Genomic DNA, 22769 nt, shown 5'->3' with positions numbered 1-22769 from the left:
TGCTATATTCATTATTACATCCAACAACAAAACGCCTCAATTGTTTAATCGGAGACATCTTGTCAAGCGGAGCTGGACAGCTTTCAGATCAATCAGGGCAGGTCTAAGATAAGACGGTCTTGTCAATCAACTCTCCTGAGAGCGGTCTGTACAGAACTACGTCATTCTGACAGGAACCTCAGAACAGCTTGATTTGAGAAAGGGGATTTTAAAAAAAACTATTGGGTAGATTTTTATCATAGGATGCACACTTCCAACACACATTTATGTTCAAACAACTTGTAAAGTGAATTTTGCATCCGATGACCCCTTTAAACTATTTTCACAAAGCTTTTTTAGTTCACAAAATCACAGGTGCTTTAACGGGATAGTTCACCCAAAAATTTAAATTCTGTCATAAATTACTCACCCACATGTCGCCCCAAACCCATAAGACCGTCATTCATCTTCGGGACACAGTTATTTTTGATGAAATCCAAGAGCTTTCTAACACTGCATAGACAGCAACACAACTACCACTGTTCAAGGCCCAGAAAGGCAGTAAGGACATCATTAAAATAGTCCATGTGACAGCAGTGGTCCAACCGTAATGTTATGAAGCTACAAGAATACATTTTGTGTGCAAAGAAAACAAAAATAACGACTTTATTCAACAGTTCTGCTCTTCCGTGTCAGTCTCTACTGAGCATTCGTGACAGTACCACTCAAGTACATTCACAGGAGACCCCAGAATATGTTGAATAAAGTCGTTATTTTTATATATATATTTTTTTTTTTTTTTAAAACACACACACACACCAATTCACCATATTGGCCCTTTTATTTCAATCAATTTTTCAGGATAATCTTCATCTGCTCTGATCACAAGTTCTTTCCCCTCTCTGTCAAACTAATTGTTTGCCCTACTGCCAGACATTTTCTCAAAACAAACAGGGCTATTAGTTTTGGCTACTACTTACAATGAGCTGACAGGAAACGAGGCAGCATGTGATAATTTAGCATCTTTACACAGAATTTGCATATTTATTTGCATTTATCTCGAGTAATTATCCAACATGTAGTATTTATCCTTCATGTCGGTCCTTCCTGCCCTTGTTGTTTTTTTTTTTGTTTTTTACATATCCCTGTAGTCCCATCAGTAACGTTCTAGCACAATCATTGACATAACAGCTGTAATTGTGATTTTATAATCTGATGCCACTGTTGACTTGAGAATGCTGCATTAAAGCCAAAGTACAAAAATAAAAAAGTTGTTTGATCTGCAGTAGTGTTGTCAGGTTTATAGTTCCTGTCTTCCTGGTTTAAAAAAAGAAAAAAGAACATCCAACAGCAAATCACTAGAAATCTGCTGCAAGACGTTCCTGCATGTCTCAGCATGTCAAAACATATGAGCATTGGACTTTCTTTTTTTATATAATAATTCTGCGGTACTTAAAAGACTTCATGTTCATGTCACAATGGCAGTCTTAATCTGACAGGTGGGCTTGCCAACCATGCCATCAAAGGGCAACAAAACAGCACGCCGACAAGCTTTGCCGCTTATGAGGCAACACTTAAGTCACTTATTTGGCCATTTCATCACGGTAATGGCAGCAGCCATCATCCAATTATTACGAAAAACCAGAGGAGGTTAAACAAATGCAGTTTGTGTAAGGTCACAACTTCTGAATTGTGCTTCTGACAAACTCATCCAGCAAGTGCTGCAAATGAACAGCATTTCTGCATCTCCTCTACATGACCCTGTGCTGTCTTTTAATACATAGTTCACGTGTACTTTAAATGACACAGTTCAGCCACTGGCTCCATCTTATTTAAAACAGGGCCACTTAATGGACGTCATCAAGTCTGTTTACAAAGACCCTGGGATTAATATTCATTTAAAAAGTAGCCAATCCAACCAGGTGATAAAAATTAGACAGAAACAATTTAAGGGAATTCAATTATTGGATCTTGCGCCTTTCAAAATCCCACAATTACCACTTGAAGAAGATATTAAGGCATGTGTTATCAGAGGGTTCAATGAAGGGCCAGTTGAGAAAACCAATAAACAGTGGAACAGTGTCTCCAGAACACAAAACAGACATTGCCCATTGTATCCAAGGCAACCAATGCTTTCCTCTTAGCTCTCTCTGTCTCTCCTTGCTGCATAACAACAAAACTGAGTGTGTGTAAGCAAATGTGTCAGTATGTTACACTACATGTATAAAAGTAGCAAACTGCATCAAAATGGTTAAGTTACTAATACCTTGTTTAATTAACTTAAAATTGACAGAACGTTGTGTTGAAGCATTTTGAAATGCTAAGAATTGTATGTTTGTTTTACACTTATGTATATTGTCAGGGATCATTTTTGATGCCTTGAAAGCCTGAAAAATGTGTGTAAACATTTATTCTAAAATGAGGATCTGATCATGGCCTTTTACCAACTTTCAATTGTTGTAATGTGAAAACAAAGAAAAAAACGTAGTAATGGATAGATTCTGAATTAAATTCTCAAATACTGTGCTATTTGGAAATTATACTCTCAGATCACCAAATAAACTCTTAATGACATTTGACTTCTGAAAGTTTGGAAGTTTTGTAAAATGCTTGACTTTATGCTAATATTTGCTAAATAAACTTTTCAACCTTCTAAAAAAAACAGCAATTTAAGTAACAAAAGAAATCTATACTTACAACATTTTTATAGCATTTCTCTTTAAAATCACCCTAAGGGACAGAAAATTTCCATTAATTAAAGAACAACCCACACATATTTGCAGTCAAGCAGACTAAAAAAAAAAAAAAAACACCAAGATTTGCATTAGAAGCTAGCAATACTCAAAGATCATAATTCCACCAACTACATCAAACACCACCTCTGTTGTTACCAACAGAGATCTGTACATCTACAGTAAAGAGCTTGTTGAGACCCTGTCATCATGTGCTTATACATGCTTTCCAACCTGCTTTCATGCAGTACTTCCTGGATTTGATTACAAAATATTATTAGTCAGAAATCACATGAAGGCATTTGAAATGCTATCTGCCCATAACAGCATTAAACTTCAGTGTGCTAAGCCGAAAAGTGGGGCTGGCTTATGCAGTTGTGCAATGAGAACAATAATATAACTCCTGTCAAGTCAATTGAAACTAATTTCCTAACAAACGCCATTCGTCTGGCATTAGCATACAGATGAAGGAGAACGAGAGAACAGCCATGAAGCAGAGATCCATTCAATTCCATCTGTTAAAGTGCAGGACAACTACACCACCATCAAAATCAATTTCCTCATACCACCATTTGATCTGCAATCAAGCACAGAAGCACAGATAAAGTTACGCGCTAACGCAAGGAAAGTGCAGCCGCGTTTTAAACATCAAGTCTAAATTCCACCCATTAATGCTGCTCAGCACTGAGTGCTTTATAATTATGGGCTGTTAATTAAAGCTCAATTCAACTGCATTTATCCCAGAATTCAATTCATTTATCCCAGAATTCATTCTGTATAAAACAGCTCACTTTGCAAAAGGCTCCGCACAACTATAGACAAGACGAGCGTACGGCAACATTCAAATATTCTCAGGCTGATTACAAAGAACAGTGCGCAGAGGGAATGACTGACTGTTATGAAATGAGCAATGAACATTGGGAGAGGTCCTTTACGGAGAAGGGGGGAAGAAAATCCAATTGTATCCCAGGCTTAGGGGTATTACTGGAAGGCGTAACTCTGATAAGCCCATTGGTGGTCGACATTAACCGACATGTCTTTTTCAAAGAGAGGAAGAAAGCCCTCTGCTCAGCAAACAACCCCCTTCAAAAACAGCACATGCTTTCTGAAATCTGTATTTGTGGAGCGCTGAACGGCCAATTATGAAAATGTTCAGAGGGGCCATTACTGCAAATATTCCCACTGTGGGCATGTAACCAAGCACCTAATAAGCATTTTTGCTAAGGCACACAGTTTCCCAGAGTCTTGCGCTGGTAACTCGAAAGACAGACTTCAATGAAAGTCTGAAAAACTAGCGTTTAGTCATAAAAATTGACAAAACGGCAGGAAAAATGAGGAAGACATGGACGTATCTTGGGAAATTCGCAGCAAAGCAGAGGCACAGACAACGGGCTGCCAGCAGGTGGCTAGGCCGAACTAACTTCAGGGAAAATGAGTTTCTACGAAAAGGAATGGGATGCTGTCGGGAGGCAATGCATATATCATCGCTCTATGCTTATTTTGACATGTTTTTCTCTTTGCTTGTGCATGTTCCCACTCACAAAACCACAATTGATTCTACATGTTTTGATTGATGCTTTGCTTTCTCTTAGATCTGAATAGATCTTATTTTCCCTTCTCGTCGAAATGGTTTAAATTTTATTTTATCTTCCCCGAAAACCAACTGCATGTCTGCAACTGCCCACGTGTACAAATATACAGAGCCGAAGAGCTACATCCTCTCATCTCAGTAACCTGAGAATAAAGTAAGACGAGAGCCATCCGTCACAACCGCGACATCCCTGGAATACAAGCAGCTATCCAAACAAGCGCTGTGGATTTGGTCAAAACAACAGAGATGAGCACTGCATGAGAGGTCTGAGCCGTTTTCTCAGATTGCACTCAGGGTCAGGTTTCTCATGGATGCACAGTGCCCCCTTTAGGCCAAGATGTCAAACTGCCCAGCAGCTCTTGTGAAGGCTCAAGAGAGAAAGACTCTTTGATTCATTAGCATTTGACACACTCTGACTGAGAATGCAGTTTTGTAGAGAAGCTGGAAACACATTATAGTCATAAGATAAAAAATAAACCTGATGTTCAGAATGTTCAGGTTGTTTCACTTTTACATTTCAAAATTCTAAAAATTATTTAATCTCAATTTTTTAAATTAAAAAAATCCTTTATACCCCACTGTATACAAATACATCCATCAAAATCAAATGGTACTGGCTAAAATAAAGCTCTTTTTCTCTCTGGTAAATCCAGTATTTCCACCAAAGATTATGCAAACATCAAATTCAGAGGTAATTATATAACATAAGAATTAAATATTTTGGGGAAACCATGATACACTGCCTTTCAAAAGAAAGAAAGATTTGCAATATTACTGGGGGGTTTTTTTTTTATTTTTTGGTCAAATAACTGCAGCTTGAACATGTAAACAAAGAGACTTCCTTAAAATATTGTTAAATTCGTAATGATTTCAAACTTTTGAACAATAGTGTATATAATATTTATTATATGTTGATTCATCAGTGAATGAGACTACATTAATTTATGCAAATTAAAAGATGTCCGGTCAGTATCAGAATTGAAAATTAATTCCTAAATTCCTCCAGTTCCCTAATGGGATAAGATCGCTGGCAATACTGCAAAGGACAAACAGCCCCACATAGTTTCACAAAAGATGCAAACTTCATCTCGATAAACAGATTCACAATCAGCTTTTGAATAGACTGGTCCATTCAGAGAATACACTGGAAGAGGAAAGGCGGACCATTGCTGATGCTTGGGAGGACATCAAATCCAGATCTGACAATCCTCATTCCCTCCTGTTTTAAATTACACAGGTGCAAGTAAAAAATCTGTTTGCACAGTGACACCTATTTAGCATGCACAACATTATGACATTCAAATCTTAGACAACAAGACTCAGCCTCCTAAAGGATCCTGAAAACACCTGAGAAAATCCCTGCACTTTTGCTTTCAAAGATTAAAAGGTCAAGCCACAAATCTATGAGAGCGCGAGACAGTTTCAGAATTGAGGTCAGTTTCGTTTCCATTTGCAATCAGCAATGCAAATCTGGGGGAAAAAAAGGGGAAGGGAGAGAATGTGTGCATGTAGTATTACAGAAAGCCCTGAACCTGAATCCCATCATGCTGACAGTATTAACAGGGCTTTTTAAAAGTGAATTCAGTTCTGTGCTCACACACACAAACACACACACGCATCGTAGTTATTTCACTGTTCATTAGAGCAGCAACTGCCATGGGCAGCAGCCATCGATTTTCATTCCTGATGCAACATTGCAACAATCACAAGTTTGCACATCAACTCACTTGCTACTGTCCAGCCTGAACTGTGGACTTGGATCTGAACTCTGTCAGTAAGTGTGTTTTTTAGAGGGTCTGTAATCAATATAAACTTGAGAGCGGAGGTCAGTAAGGCATTATATCAAAAACTGATTTTATTAAGTGCTAAAGCCTTGACCAGAAATACCAAACAAATGTTCACCTCGCTTCCCTTCTTCATCCAGTCAAACACACACAGGCACAAACACTCCCTCCACCACCTCAATGCAGCAAGAACCCTCAAACACACAGTCTTTCTCTTGCTCACATCACTGCAGAATCAATACTGCTGAAAATGCCTTGAAGTCTTCAAATTGCGCAGGCTCTCTTGCCCTAAAACAATCACAGACATCAAAGAAAAACATCCTTGAAACAAGAACTGCTGTTACTGAACTTCTGCAAGATGTTTTACTGCGAGTTGAGAAGACTTCAAGCCTGACCAAAGTTTTCCATCTGGGCTAGGAGGACAACCACTGCTGCTATTACTAATGCCACCATTTTTCACATAGTGGCAATAGTAGTAATGGTTGTCTGGGCTGATTTATGCATACTAAGAAAGTTTTAAATATGGTAAAATGTGTTAAGTTGAACTCAGATCACAACACTACTTTTGGTACTGAGTGATGTATCGAATATATGACAATATATTTGCAGTGATTTTGTTGGCAACAGAAAATAAGCAACATTGTGAATACCACAATGATTATTTCATGTTTTATGTGACCATTAAGATTCCAAAAAGCATATCCTAAAGAACATGAGTAATTTTGCGATCCCTCCAAGTGAAAATAAGCGCATTCAGAAAGAAACAGTTTTAAAGGGAAATTCTGAAAATGAAATTCTGTCATTAATTACTCACCCTCATGTCAGTCCAAATCCATTAGTTTATTATCGGAACACCTTTTACGATATTTTTGATGAAATCTGAGAGCTTTCTAACCATCCATAGAGAGCAATGCATATACCAAGTTTAAGGCCCTGAAAGGTTGTAAAGTAGTCCATTTGACATCAATGGTTCAACCTTAAATTTTATGAAGCTATGAGAACACATTTTGTGCACAAAGAAAACAAAAATAAGGACTGTAAAAGTGACAAAAACATTTGTAATGTTATAAAAGATTCCTTTTAAAAAATGCTGTTCTCCTGAACATTCTAATCAAATAATCATGGTTTGATTAAAAAAAAATTAAAACAAAGAAAAATACAACAACAACAAAAAACAAGAGTGTAGAAGGATTTCAATTGCAATAATATTTCACATCAAATAGACTATTTAGTGAACTAAAATAACAAAAGGTTTTATTCAGTTCCTGATGTCATTCAAAAAAAACATAATACTAATATTATTGCATACTGATCAATGAAACAATTTGTAAAAAAATGTAAAACCTGTTTTAGCTATACCTCAAAGCCTTATTTACTGGTTTCTGAAACTGAAGCCAAATGTGTAGCACTTTGTGAACGTCAAGAGTTCTACAGGTACAGGTTCCATGTGCCTGGTCATTACCCTCTAAAAGATATGTCAAGATGTATACATTAATCGTGAATTTACTTTGTCTTATCAAAAGATGCCTCTAATGCTTTTAGCAACTTAAGCTCCGATTTACATCTTAGGGTCCTTTTTTTGATGATGACAGTGCACGCTGGCCCTCCCCCCCTTTGCAAGTCGTGTTGATAAGGAGTGCTCTTTTCCCACTTTCAAATGTCAATTACAAAAGAGCTGCGGCCCGTCTTCGGTTAAACATGCAAGTGCTCTCCATTAAGCTTTGTGACTCATAGAACATTTAATGTGCAGAGTGCATTAGACTCCATTACTGCATTCATCTGTGGCTGCGTCTCACCACACTACAGGGCAAAAGACACGGCTTTCCGATCCTTTCTGAAGAGCTCCCATAATTACAAAACGACACTCTCCCCCTCCTGAGCACAAAGCCTGCACACAACATCTTCAAATGTTGGAGCACTCAACCGTATGCTTCACACAACTCAAGTTTGGCTTTTCTTGTTTTTTTACATATTTATTTTTAGTTTAAGTTTTAAGTTCCCTGCTTGTTCTCATTTTTTGCCAGACAGATATTTTTGGCATAAGTTTCAACGCTATATTTAACAGCTTCACCATCTGACCGCCCCGTCAGACTTCACCATTTCTTTATTCGGTGTTTGTTTTGCTTGCTTTGCGAACCGACACCTTGTGTGAAAACAAGAAAGGGAGAGCAATTAAAATTTCTGCACCTATTACGACCCTGATGTCAGCTGCTATTTCAATTAGCAGCTCTGACAAGAAATTTATTTCTATGAAAAAATAATTGGCCATCCAGAGAGTGATTTAAAAACCCATTTAACATGCTTACAGCCTCACCTCTCTCAGCATGCAGCATGAAGCCGCCCAGAATTAATTACTGTTGCCATTTAATTTCATGCTGCCTGACATTTCCAATGCAAACTCTACAGGGCTTGAGTGTAAAACCAGCACACTTAACTAATATTGCTGGATTAAAACTAATTTTTTGTTTTCAGTAACTCAAATGGATGTGAAGACAACAAAACCATCTCGAGGGGGAATTCTCCAGAACCAGATGCTGATCGGTTGGCCTAATCATTACAGTACAATCTATCTAACTGAATGTGGAAATACTGAAACATCAAACACTAACTGACAAACTCATATAAATAATATTTTAAATAAAATCTGACATGAACCGTTACATAAATACATTTTTTAACTCTATTTGAGCACATTTTAGATTGGCCCAGCCAATTGCGAACCTCATGACATTGACTGTTTCTATGGGAAGTGGGAACCAGAGTTTCTAAAGGCAGTTGAAATATCAGGATAATTAATCAATTGGCTATTAGCTCTTCTATTCAGAAGGCATTAACTATTCCTCCATATTGTACATTGTGGTTTCTACCATTCATAGTAATACGAGTGAACTGTCTTGGTATACAATATATACACAGACTCTGCAATCACCCCTTTGTCTCATTTAGAACAGTTCTCACAAAGTCTGTCATTCTGAAGCCATTTAATATTTTTTTCAGTGAAGAAGAACTTAAAGCTGTTGTATGACTTTAAAATTTTATGGTGATTTTTTGGCCTTTTTCCATGCTTTTCTGGTTATAAGCATATGTAAAAACCGTATGATAGCAGCCACAACTTTCTAATACAGAGAGAACATTAACATCAAATGAATTAATCCTTCTCACTTTTTGTCACCAATAAAATCCTCAAACTCAAGTTACGGAATATAATATTACATGATCTGAAAAAGGCCTTTTGAGCAGAAGCCTCAAGAGGTTTCTTTATTACAGTAATATTCCTCAACGTAACCAGCAATAAAAGCACCACAGGGGAGTAAAAACTGTTATAGTCGGAAAAGACAAAAGAAAAAAAGTTTATGATGGCAGGGCGGCTCTTGCGTCAACCTCTCTGCATGATTAAAAGAATAACCATGATAATCACTCAATTTCACTCCTTCTTCGGATTTTTTATTGGCGTTGTGTTTTTTCTGTGAGGACCAGGAGACAGACAGAAGGCTGTTGTATGCACCGTGAGGACAACGGATATTAGGCTCATCGAGGTTCGTTGGACTTCTAAGTGCAGGAAAATAACTGTGATTACCTATAAACCAACATACTGAGAAGAAAAAAAAAAAACAAAAAACAAGAGTCAGACTAAACGCAGGGGAAAGCTGATTCTGACTGAGCTGGGAGTTTTTTGGGGAAGGTGTTTGTTTTTCTTCTAACATGTAAGATGTTCAAAAAGAAACCGAATCCATTAGATGATGCAACTCTTCTTCTCAAGGAAGAAATTGGCAATCAGTACAACAGCCCAATAGATTCATGAAATCTCAAAGGGATTGGAAGAGTCATTCCTTCATCCACCTGTTTCTTCCAAAGAATAGCTGCATTCAAATTGCATACTTCCCTCCTATAACATAGGTGAAAACAGTATGTGAAAAGAGTAGCATGTCCAAATTCACAGTATTCATAACACAATAAGCATATCCAAATGATTCTAAAGTGTGCATCCTTCACTATCCCATGAGGCCACAGGAAAGGCATTACGCGTGCCACAACTGATGCTGGTAGGTCACATGACAATAACAACATGGCCAACGTAGTACATCCATATTACATTTATATTACACACATTCATACTATGTAGAATACATTTTTTAATGGTCGCAAATGGTCTTAATTCCTTACTCAAAACTAATACCTTTACAGAGAGTATGTCTATGTGATTTTGGACACAAGCAACGACTGTTTAGAAGGGAAGGACATGAATATTGAGATTTACAGTGGGGACAAAACCAAGACAGGCAAAATGTCTGCCACACAAGCAGCTCAATTCATGCCAGATCCCACTTTTCCGGTCAAATGCAATAGTTAGTTGGATGGATTAAAGTGAAAGTGTTTACAAGCCATTTTGCTATGTAAGATGACATATTTCTGAGTGAAAATAGGCTAGATATTCGACAAGAAAAAAATAAATCTATAGAGCAGGACTTAAATTGAATCGAAATCCACTAAGCAGAATAAAATGACTTATATGATTACAAAATCACAGCACATTTTGCATGAGCAACCGTTTTCTTTTTCCTAAGAGTACAATGCTGTTTACATTTTCAGCAGGACTACTGGAAGCAAAAAGACAGTTCCCCGCAATCACAGAGATGCTTTCCGATTGTTCTTATCATCATAGCTTAGAGATGGAAACATCATTCCAGGAATCTAAACTTAAAAACACTGGAACAAATGGAGCTTTAAGAATCAGTCCAAAGCACTGTTGCAATAATGCGATTACTTTCCTGGCCTGAGCCACTGGCCTTTGATGGATGAACAGCCACCCGTCTGCATGATAAGTCATCTCCCTCATACTCTGAAGCCTTTAAACCAATTACTTTCCTAATTCAATGCCACAAACCCTACGAAATGGTTTCAAATTATTTTTATGCAACCACTGATGTGAAGAATGCGCAAACAAACTTGTTGAAATAAGCACTGAGAGAAGCTCAACCACGTTGCAATTGAACATGTGATTCATTTTATTCACTTTGCTTACTGTTGCAGTTTCACATCGGTATGATTGCGTCAGACACCGAGATTAGACCAGAGTACCATTTGGCCTGTTCTCTTATTTCCATGTTGGCTGACCTTACAGCAACCTTGCAGAAAGTTTCAGAGGGGAAGTTGTCTTATAAACAAAAACTTTACAATGCAAAGAAGGAAAAAGTCCCTTTCATCTGTTAATATGAATTCTTGAGGTGCCGGAGGTATTTATAGCATAAATACTGTTCCAACAGATCAGTTTTTATATGTGTATGCGCATATATATGTATGCATGCATAAGTGTGTGTATGAAATTGAATATGAGTTGATGAGTTTTTGGCTCAAGGTCTGCATTTAAAGTCACACCAGAGGTGTTCAGCTGGGATCAGGACTTGGCTTTCTGCAGACCAGTCAAGTTCTTCCACACTGACTGAATCAATCATGTCTTTTTGAACCGTGCCTTATACACAGAGGCACTGTCTTGTTAGAATAGAAAAGGATCCTGTCCAAACTGTTGCTATAAAATTAGAAGCACACAATTTCTTAGAATATCATTATGCTTAAAAATTAAGATTTGTACTCATAGAAATTACTAAAGTAGTCAAACCTGTTCATTAGAAGGGGGCGACCAAATACTTTTGGCAATATAGTGCATCTATATACACTACAGAATGATATATTAAAATATACATTTATTGTTTACTGAAAATGTCATATTTTGCTGTATCAGCCTGCAGTACTACATCACACTAAGAAAACTGTAGAAATAACCTAGTATGTGAGAGTAAATACACATAACGGAAATGTGAAACTCAGACAAGATCCAGTAATAATGAATCTACTAGTTTGCAAGGTTCATGGCTCACAGAACAGCAGTAAACTCAACAGAAGGTTTAGATTCGTCTAAATATCCCAAAGCTCATAGGCACCATTACTTCAATTAGATTGCATAATGCCTGAACTACACGGAGATAAACAAAAAACCTCAATCATTCACAAACACATTTTTGTACATGTAGTAAGCAGAGCACAACACAGCTGTTAAGAGTTTCCATTTGTTGTTAGAGAATCAACGGTCCAGCAAAAATCACATTTCACGGATGCTCTTGTCAAACAGACAGCAGTTTTGGACATGAACCACAATCACTCTCTGTGGCAAGAATTTTAAACTATTCCTCTCAATGAATGGCACTGAGATAAACATCTTGAATCAAGAACATGTCTAATCAATGACAATCTCCCACACAATACATACTAAACGCATAAGTAAGCACTTACATCGGGTTACCACAATTTTCGATCTTTATTGCCAGGTTTCCATGACTTGAGGTAAACCATGACAGTGTTATCTGTCTGCTCTCACCACAGCGGAACCCAGTTAACATGTCTATTTCTGCAGAATGTCTACTATATAACCACTCCTTTCCTCTCAGAACAGATTTAAAACAGACCCCCTACTAGGTAATAATAGGAACAAATCAATTGGTTTTATATCACTGTAACATGAAAACAAGACAATTAACAAGCCAGAGAGACAGATAATACCATTTCATCATGTAAACAAAAGGGGGAAAAAATATTTTTACAAGTTTGTTCTCTGGCATGCTGTTTCATCCTGAAAAGGAAAGGCATCTTTCCTGTGAAAGTACAATCAAGAAAATAAAAATAAACAGCAAAATGCACTACGGACAGAAAACACACTGCACAGACTTAAATATACAGAAGCAGAAATCTCATCTGTCCTGTAAAATGCATCAGTACAAACAAGGAAAATAAAAAAGTAGTAATGCCTGTACCACTTATAAACACCAGAGGTCAGGCAAGCACAACAAATGCAAAGTGGATCCTAGACTATGCAAAACATCCAGCTTAAAATTAACACATAGCATTAAAACAAATTAAAAATAAAAATGAAAATCATAGTGCCACACTTGTGCACTAATTGCATTGCTAAGGAAATGAAGCTTTAAAACTGCAATTGATCAGAAACCGCAAACTCACCAGCATTCACTATGGCATCCACCTCCAGTGTGGTGATGTCACCTTTGTACAGAGACACTTTGTCAGCCAAGAAGAAAGACTTCTGTTCTTCTTCCTCAGTAGCTGTATGGCAAAGATAAAGCAAAGATTAAATTTACAGAAAATATTTTATTTCAGCTGATATTGCATGTTGACTTTCGGTATTGATCAGAACAATACAGGTTCATCAAAGGTTCTACAACACTCTACTGACCTCACATCTCACTCTATAATGACAAACATTGAGCTTCTGAAAGATGGAACTGGACTGAATGATATCAAATGAGAAGCTGTAGAGTGACGCCACACTGTGGCCACAAAAAAAACAAAAAAAAAACAAAACCTTGTCATAAACATGGCATATTGGATGAACATACGTCACACTGTGGTGCATTTTGTGGGTGAAAAAAAAAAAAAACTTCTTTAAACATTTTAAGCAATTACTTTACAAATGTGCTACAGATCTCTGTGCACTAGAACATCTAGGCATAAAAAGTTTTTTCCCCCCAGGCCATTTCCACTTTAAATAACTGACATACTGATTTACGTACTTGTTATATTTCAGTGCTCTTGTGGCATTAGGCAATATGTAAAAATTTTTATTCATACAGCTGCATTCTACAAAAAAAAAAAAAAAAAAAAAAAAATGCTGGGTTATTTTTTTTACCCAAATGCAGGGTTCAGCTTGTTGGGACATTTTTTATATTTTTTACCCAGGTGCTGGGTAGTTTTTCTGTAATGGGTCATTTTTACTGTCAATATAAAATGAATGCACGAGCAGGGCCAAAACATGACGCAACTTCATTGGTACATGTATCAAAGTTTCCATGCGCTCTACTGACTACAATATGAGTGCTACTGATCTAGTGTGCCATTGTTGCAGCTGTGGTTGCCTATGCTATGGGTTGAAGCTTAACGTGGTTGTGCACGAGGTAAAACTGTTTTTGATGTAACTTTTCAAAAATAAATAAAAGGTCACGAATAAGTAATTTAATGAACTGGAACGGCCTACTGAGAGCACTTTTCGTCTGAGACTTCAAACCAAGACTTCAAAAACATAAAAAAAACAGACGCCAAGCTTCTGAACTGTAGTGTACACACACATACACTACTTAAGACTACCATCTCATATACTCACTGAGATAACACTAAACAACTTTTTGATCAATCAATATAATCCACATTCTTCTATTTGTGTCGTTTGGCTTTACTATTATTCTAAAATATATAAAACAAATAATAATAATAATAATATATTAATAATATGAGCAAGTCTGTCCATACCTTTGAGTGTATAAAATTAAATGTCAAACATGTAAGCAAATTGCACATTTGAACCAGCTTCACTACGAGTTCTCTATAGTGGAAAAGGTGTGTAAGTTTATATAAATCTACAAATACTAGTTACCTTTTCAAACAGCTTTGTACCAGCTCCCAGAACACTGAGAGAACAAGAACCAATGAAATCAGATCTGGTTGGTTAAAGTGCTGGCATGTAACACTGTGCATATGGGTTAACAGAACAGATAGTAGGCCAATGAATAGAACGTCCAAACCATCAGGCCTCAAAAACTGCTGGCACTGGCCAGTCGGTCAGCTCTATTTGATGCCATAGGCATGCAACAGAATGATATTCAAAAATCACATGAATATTTGCAAGCTAAAATAAGCAGTGTTCATTACGCTCATTTAAATAATTGCCTATAGACCATCCTACAGTCTGCCCTTTTATATTAGTAGAGCCGGAGCAAATATCTGGCTCTAATGTGAAAGGACTAGATCAGCTCCTGTTAGTTCATCTCCAGGCCTGCTGGCACAGGACGTAGCCATTTGGTGAAGCACACACAGGATGTGCGAGGAACAAACCTCATCCAAGGCAGTGGAAATGTTCCATTTAGCATTCCCGACATTCTCTCACTATACTACAGATGAAAATGGCCTGAGGATTTTAAGCAAGATGTATTTTAAGGATTTCTTCAAATCATCTTTTAACTAAGATTGTGCTTAACGAAAATAGGTCCACACAGAATCTGATCATTCTTTCACATTTTCCAAGCTGATGTTGGACTAAAAGAATGGATTTAAACATGCTACATGTTCAAGATGAACTCTGATCGGCATTTGTAGGTCAATTTGATATCCGTTAGAAGAATGCCACAATGTCGGCACCAACAACCTAGTGGGCAAGTGCGCTGACATGTAGCGGCGTTGTGTTACGGGCATCGTATACGCATTACGTTGTGAATCCCGGCTTGAGGACCTTTCCCGATTCGGTCTTCTCTCTCTCTCCAACTTCACTTCCTATCTGCTCTCCACTGTCATATCATAATAAAGGCAAAACACCAAAAATAAAAAGAAGAAGAATGTCACAATACAAGAATATTTCCCATAAAATATTGAGCATCCCAACCAGAATGGCACAAAAAAACGCCTAAAATTTGAAATTGGAATGAAAATGCCAGTTTAAACTGACCAACAGCAGACAGGGAAGCATTTAGGAAATCTATTTTAAAACATTCAGAATTAATGCAATTCTGTTTTGTGCCACTAGAGTGGAAATTACATCTTTAAATAATATGAGAATACTAATAGCATCTCACCAATTAAAACAAGACCATTAAAGGTTATGAGTTTAAAAAAAAATACCAATAGCCTTGACTCATCCTTCAGCTGAAAAAAAAAAATTGAAGAAAAGGCAAAAACGGCAGTGCATTGCTCTCGATATTGCTCTCCCCACTGGTTCTCCACTGTCCTATCTAATAAAAAGCAAAAAGCCAATTAACCAATAAATAAAAAAACAAACATAAATTAGTGTCTATTTACATTGAGTGCACATAGCCACCCTTGTTGGCAAATTTTTATTAACCTTGCTCTGCCTTTAATACAAATAGCATGTTACTTCTCTAAACATATTACTTGTGCAAATTGTATCTACCACCATTTATACTCGGTGTAAATAGCAGCTTTGTTTGATGACAAAGGCAGTAGCATTTACAGTAATATACATACAAATGTAAGCACCATTGCTATGTGAGTCCGGTTGACAAAGTTGTGATAAATGTAGAGTATAACACCCAAGTTCCTCTGCCTTTTTTCAATGAACCATTTGTAGGATAGATGAAACCCAGAAACTCAGAGCTGTCCCTTATGCTGAATGATCTGTATTGCTGAATCATAGCAATACAGCACTATGCTTACATGCGTTACTGTTTCATTGAAGCACTTTCTTTGTTAATTCTAGAACATTATGTGAGAAAGCAAGTAACATTTCAAGAACTGGAGCGTATTCAAGTCTTTTATAAACGTGATTTGTATGTTTGCACTTTGTATGACTTTTTGTATGAAACCTCTGTCGCACTGTGCTTCAGAAAAATCAAATGTAATTTATGCTTTTCTGGATTTTTTGCATTCAAACAAGCAAGATGAATAACATGAAAAAGAAAAGGCAAAGGAAATGTTCACCCAAAAATTAAAAAAAAACACCCAAACTTATTCATCCTCGTCGTTTCAAACCTGTACGACTTGACTTTCTTTGATGGAACAAAAAATAATTTTTTAGACTAAGTTTTAGACTAAGATGAGACTAAGTTCTTGTCTCACTGAACTTCTTGCTATCACAAGCTGAAGAATTTAAAGAGGCAGATGTGCGTGCACCTAGAATGAACAGACAATATTATGTGTTGGTGTGGACTAATATAGTTATCTTTATAGCTATCGTTCTTGGTGTGAACGGGCCTTAAGAGTAGGTAAATTATGACAGAAATTTCTTATTTGGGTGAACTGTCTTTAAAATCATCCCTGATTTTCTGGGGCCAGTTGCATAATTGGTCTTCCGATTGGTCCACTGTTTTAATTAAATTTCTTCAAGCAATTATCACAACCTGTTTCTTTAAAAAACTAAAATTAAAATAAAAAAAACTGAGCCTTCAGAGAAATATTTGTGTTATTGTGTTAAGTCTCAAAAGCGCATCTCGAGACCCTCACGTTCTATGCTGTCCGTTTTTTAAAACCGTTCTTCAACCGAGATTTCCCTTGTGGTGATTTTGAGTGGCTCTATACTGCAATATGTGAAATTATCAGCATTTATTTATTTATCTATCTTCAGGGGTGGGCAATATACCGGTAGACACAATTAAAGGGTTAGTTCACCCCAAAATGAAAATTCTGTCATTAATTACTCACCCTCAAGTCGTTCCAAACCCGTAAAACCAATTCATCTTCGGAACACAAATTAAAATATTTTGATGCATCCCATGAGCTCTCTGAACCTCCATAGACAGCAAGTGTCCTTACACGAACAAGGTCCAGAAACACAGCAAGGACATCAGTAAAATAATCCATGTTACATCAGGGGTTCAACCGTAATTTTACGAAGCAAAGAGAATACTTTGTGCACAAAAGAAAAAAATAGCGATTTTATTCAACAATTCGTCTCCTCCATGTCACCCGAACGTAAACGGCACATGCTGTTCTGTGTCAGCTGCGTCACGCAGATACGTTGTTTTAGTTCAGATCAAAGCGTAAATAACGTAAACCGCGTATCCGCATGACGCAGCTGCCACAGAACAGCGTACGCCATTTACATTCAGTGGATATTCTCTAAAATGGCACTAGGGTGACAGAGGAGACAAATTGTTGAATAAATAGTTTTTTTTTTATTCTTTTGCTCACAAAAATATTCTCGTACCTTCGGATTTGTGCGTACAGAAAAATGTATATCAGAAATTTTAATTGACATGGCTTTTAAACGCGTGATTTCAGCACGATGTACATGATAATAAAAACCAGACAGATGTTTTTTGGCAGAGATCTGAGATATGAGCTAAAATTGCACAGCCCTGTTCTGGGAAAGAGGGTGGGGAGCAGCAGCTCACTTGCATTTAAAGAGAAATGGAATAAAACAGCCTGTTTCTGCTTCCACTCAAAATAGGCATTTTCAAAATGATATAATAAATGATCTGTGGGGTATTTTGAGCTGAACCTTCACAAACACATTCTGGGGACACCTGAGATTTATAATACATCTTGTAAAAAGTTTTATGTGGTTCAGCGTTCATGTTTTTGATTTGCATGTTTCGGTCACCTCAATCCTTACAACAACATTTGATTAGACTGCATGCCAAGACAGGAATATAGGGTAATTACCTTGAATGTTAATGGGTTACTACATCCAATTAAAAGAAGTAAACTCATTGCTAAAATAAAAAGAGAAAATCAACAGATAATCTTTTGGCAGGAGACTCATCTTTCTGACACAGAGCATGGATTTAGAGCTTTTTTTTCTTCATACAATAATGGTCGTAAACGGGGAGTAGTAACATTAATTTCAAACAAAGTTAATTTTCAGTTGCTTTCTGAAATTACTGATAGGGAAGGGCGATATAGCCTTGTAAAAGGGACTATGACTAATGTGACTTCATTTTGGTCAAATGTATATAGACCAAGACAAAACATTTCTCAAAAAAATATTTACTATCATAGCCAAGGACGCTTCTGGTACATTGATCTGTGGGGGAGACTGGAATGTACAACTCCAACCTAAATTTGACTCCTCTTTCATCAAGCAAATTAGTCGGGAAGCTAGAAAAATGAGAAATATGAAATAATTAGGCTTAATAGATGTGTGGAGAGATCTATATCCCTCCAAAAAAGAATATACTTTCTTTTCCTTTGCCCATATGTCATACTCTAGAATTGATAATTTTTTTATGTTTGGTTCAGAACGACATAGGGTGAAGGACTGTGAAATAAGAGCAAGAGACATCTCAGACCATTCTGGAGTATATCTTAGTGTTCCTGGACAGTAAACCTAAAAAGACATTCTGGCGACTCAATGTTAATCATTTAAATGATTTAGCATGTGTAGAATGTTAGAATGGAGAGGTGACACCCTGTACCCTATGGGATGCAGCTAAGGCTGATATGTGAGGTAAACTCATAATGTGGGCATCACAGAAAAAGAAAAAAAAGAAAAACAGAAATATTTAAAGAATCTGAACATACAACTTAAAGAGTAAATATGGTAAGAAAAATTATCCAACTATTTTGAAAAGGATAAAAGAAGTTAAATTGGAACTTAAGATACATGATGAACAAATACAATTAAAACTGAAATTTATAAAGCAGAGATTTTATGAAAACGGTCCAAAAGCAAAAAAGCTTATGGCTTGGAGAATAAGGAAACCGCAGGCGGAAGGGAGTATAATTAAAATGAGAGATCCCAGAACTAAAAAGATATGTCATAAATTGGAAGAAATACAACAGGCTTTTGGAAGGTACTATAATATTATATACTCAGAAAAATTATATTCACCCTGCAAGCATACAAGAATTTTTACACACATTGGATTTAACATCAATTGGATCAATTCAAAACAAAATAGTAACTCAAAATATAACAACAGAGGAAAATAAGTAAGGCTATATCAAAACTTAAAACAAATAAAGTACCAGGAATGGATGGTTTTTCTGCCGAGTGGTATAAAACATTCAAGGAACAATTGATGCCAATGATTCATGAATGCTTTAATTACACCTTAGAGGAAGGTGACCCCCCGAGATCCTGGAGAGAGGCTGTAAAATCTGTAATTCCAAAAGAAGGAAAAGATCCGCTAGAATGTAATTCATACAGACCTATCTCAGTCCTAAATATTGATTATAGACTTTATACATCCATACTGGCTAAGCGATTAGAATATATTCTTCCAGATTTAATAGATACAGATCAGACAGGTTTTGTAAAACAAAGACAGACATATGATAACATATGGCGAGCCTTACACATAAATGATTATATACTGTATTTCAGAATAAAACTAGCACCCTTCTAATTAGTCTAGATGCAGAAAAAGCGTTTTTTTATACTTGGTTCTGCTACGTTTTGGGTTTGAAAAGGAAAGTATTAGAATATTTAAATCTTTATATTTAACCCCTATAGCAAGACTTAAAATTAATGGTGACATTTCTGAGCATATTACTTTAGAAAGGGGATGTCGACAAGGGTGCCCGTTAAGCCCTACCCTATTTGCGTTATTTATAGAACCGTTGGCACAGCTAATCAGAGACGATACAGAAATAAGAGGAGTTTAGTTAATGATACAGAACACAAGATTTGTTTATACGCTGATGATGTATTATTGTTTTTTATATACCCAGAACGTAGCTTACCCAAAGTGATGTATTCTCTTGAAGAATTTGGATTATACTCAGGATTAATTGTATTATACTCAGTGTTTACTGGATACGAATCCCTGTGTAGGAGCCGTATTTTTAGACCTTAAGGCATTTGACAGTCAACCATCCAGTACTTCTGACCAAGCTCACATACTTTAATTGTTCCACAGACGCTATATCATGGTTTCAATCATACTTATCGAAGAGAACACAATGTGTCACTATAGATGGTGTAACATCCCCCTGCCTTAGTAATCACATTGGAGTTCCGCAGGGCTCAATTCTTGGACCTTTATTATTTTCCATGTACATTAATGATCTCCCAGGATATCTGTCCTGAATTTAATGTACAGATGTATGCGGATGATGCTGTGATCTTCATACATGGTACAGATGCTAAAACAATACATTTACATTTACATTTATGCATTTAGCAGACGCTTTTATCCAAAGCGACTTACATTGAATTCAAGTTACAGTTTTTACATTTTATCAGCTCTTGCTTTCCCTGGGAATCGAACCCATAACCTTGGCGTTGCTAGCGCCATGCTCTACTATTTGAGCTACAGGAAAGCTATTTGAGCTACAATAGCTACAAATCTTGCAAATGCACTAACTAAAGTTCAAAATTGGTTAATCTTTGTTCAATTCTAAAAAAGTATCAACTCCTAAATTTTGAAAATCTTAAAGTATTTAAAACTAGCTGTCTTATATATACACATCAACGAATGGAATGGCCCCACCACCTCTGAGGGATTTTATTTAAGAGAAATAGCGAGACTACTGCTAGGTCAACAATTCGGGGGGACTGTGAAGTACCATTTAGAAAGACTACTTTTGCACAAAATGTCCTTTCTATTAAAGGCTGTACAAGTTGGAATACTCTCCCAACTGCAATTAGAGGTAGCCTCACTTTTGTTTCGTTTAAGAAACAACTTAAAAGATGGCTGAACAACAATCAAAACTGTGAACACTAGTTAGAACTATGCATAGGCACTTTAAAATATGCCTTTCAAAATAGGTACAATTACAACAAGTACATTGGAATGTCTATGCATAGGAATTTTAAAATATGTATCTTAAAATAATTATATAATAAGTATTTTATTTAAGCATGGGGGGTTTTTTGTATATTGTTTTAAATTCTTTGTGTTTTTCATGTCTGGGACTACGGATGGAAATTAGCACTGTGCTAAATCCGGCATATTTACGTCATTGTACGTTCATTAATATGCATTGTCCCATCCAAATAAAATAAAAGTAAGTAAGGATATAAATTAAATATACATAAAACACAGACTCTCGTGTAATTATAACCCAAGTAACAAAATACGTAATGAATACACATTTAAATGGGATACATCCTCCTGCATTTCGTTGCCCTGTACCTTACATGTGCAATGACAATAAAGTTTAATCTAATCTAATCTAATCAAATATCTTGGAGTTCAAATTCCTGCAGACCTATCAACCATCTATAAAATTAACTATTGTCACATTACAGAAATTATATTTACATTTATGCATTTAGCAGACGCTTTTATCCAAAGCGACTTACATTGAATTCAAGTTACAGTTTTTACATTTTATCAGCTCTTGCTTTCCCTGAGAATCGAACCCATAACCTTGGCGTTGCTAGCGCCATGCTCTACTATTTGAGCTACAGGAAAGCTATTTGAGCTACAATAGCTACAAATCTTGCAAATGCACTAACTAAAGTTCAAAATTGGTTAATCTTTGTTCAATTCTAAAAAAGTATCAACTCCTAAATTTTGAAAATCTTAAAGTATTATAAAAATGGACTTGAACAGATGGCTTCTCCTACATTTAGACCTACATAACCGAATAGAGATAATAAAGATGAATATATTGCCACGATTACTTTTTCTTTTTCAAGCTTTACCAATAGAAATACCAAAAAGGCAATTTGATGAATGGAAAAAACTAATATCCCGTTTCATCTGGAAAAGTGGGCAACCTTTAACTTCCTAAAGATCAGGGTGGGAGAGGTCTACCATCATTAGACGATTATTATAAGGCAGCACAGCCAAGATAGCTTGGTTTGCTGGTTAAACGATGAATATTCTGCAAAGTGGAAAGATTTTGAATAGTCACAACTTGAATTACCCCTTCAAGTATTACTAGGAAATAGACATTTTCAGCAGACACAGTTACATAAATTTAACTGTTTGACAAAGATTCCATTGGAAATTTGGTATAAAGAATTAAGGAGTTCTAAAATTGAAAGACAAGGAAGGATACTAAGATGGGTGGAACATGACTTGTGCATGGCAGTTTAAACCAGCAAGACTGGATCTTAGATTTAAGCAATGGAGTTTACAGGGTATAACATCCTTCTGCCTTATCTCTAACGAGAATGGACTAGAGAGTCTCCAACAACTTTCTCACAAATATAACTTAGATAAACAAGACTTTTTCCGTTACCTTCAAGTTAGACATTATTTTAATAAAAATATAAGA

At 36.4% G+C, this 22769-nt stretch overlaps 1 protein-coding gene across 2 annotated transcripts in view; it reads right to left on the bottom strand.

Annotated features, from left to right (window-relative positions):
• The window catches only part of macrod2 (mono-ADP ribosylhydrolase 2), a 532294-nt gene that overhangs the window by 503572 nt on the left and 5953 nt on the right, over positions 1 to 22769 (bottom strand). For both annotated transcript variants that reach the window (XM_079440480.1, XM_079440481.1), the window contains one exon: positions 13098 to 13199. In XM_079440480.1, the coding sequence (XP_079296606.1) occupies positions 13098 to 13199 (102 nt within the window). The remainder of the gene's footprint in view (positions 1 to 13097; positions 13200 to 22769) is intronic.

This window comes from Barbus barbus, assembly GCF_936440315.1.
Source record: "Barbus barbus genome assembly, chromosome: 18".
NCBI lineage: Eukaryota > Metazoa > Chordata > Actinopteri > Cypriniformes > Cyprinidae > Barbus > Barbus barbus.
Note: the sequence above shows the minus strand (reverse complement) of the source record. Positions and strands in the feature narration are given on the sequence as shown.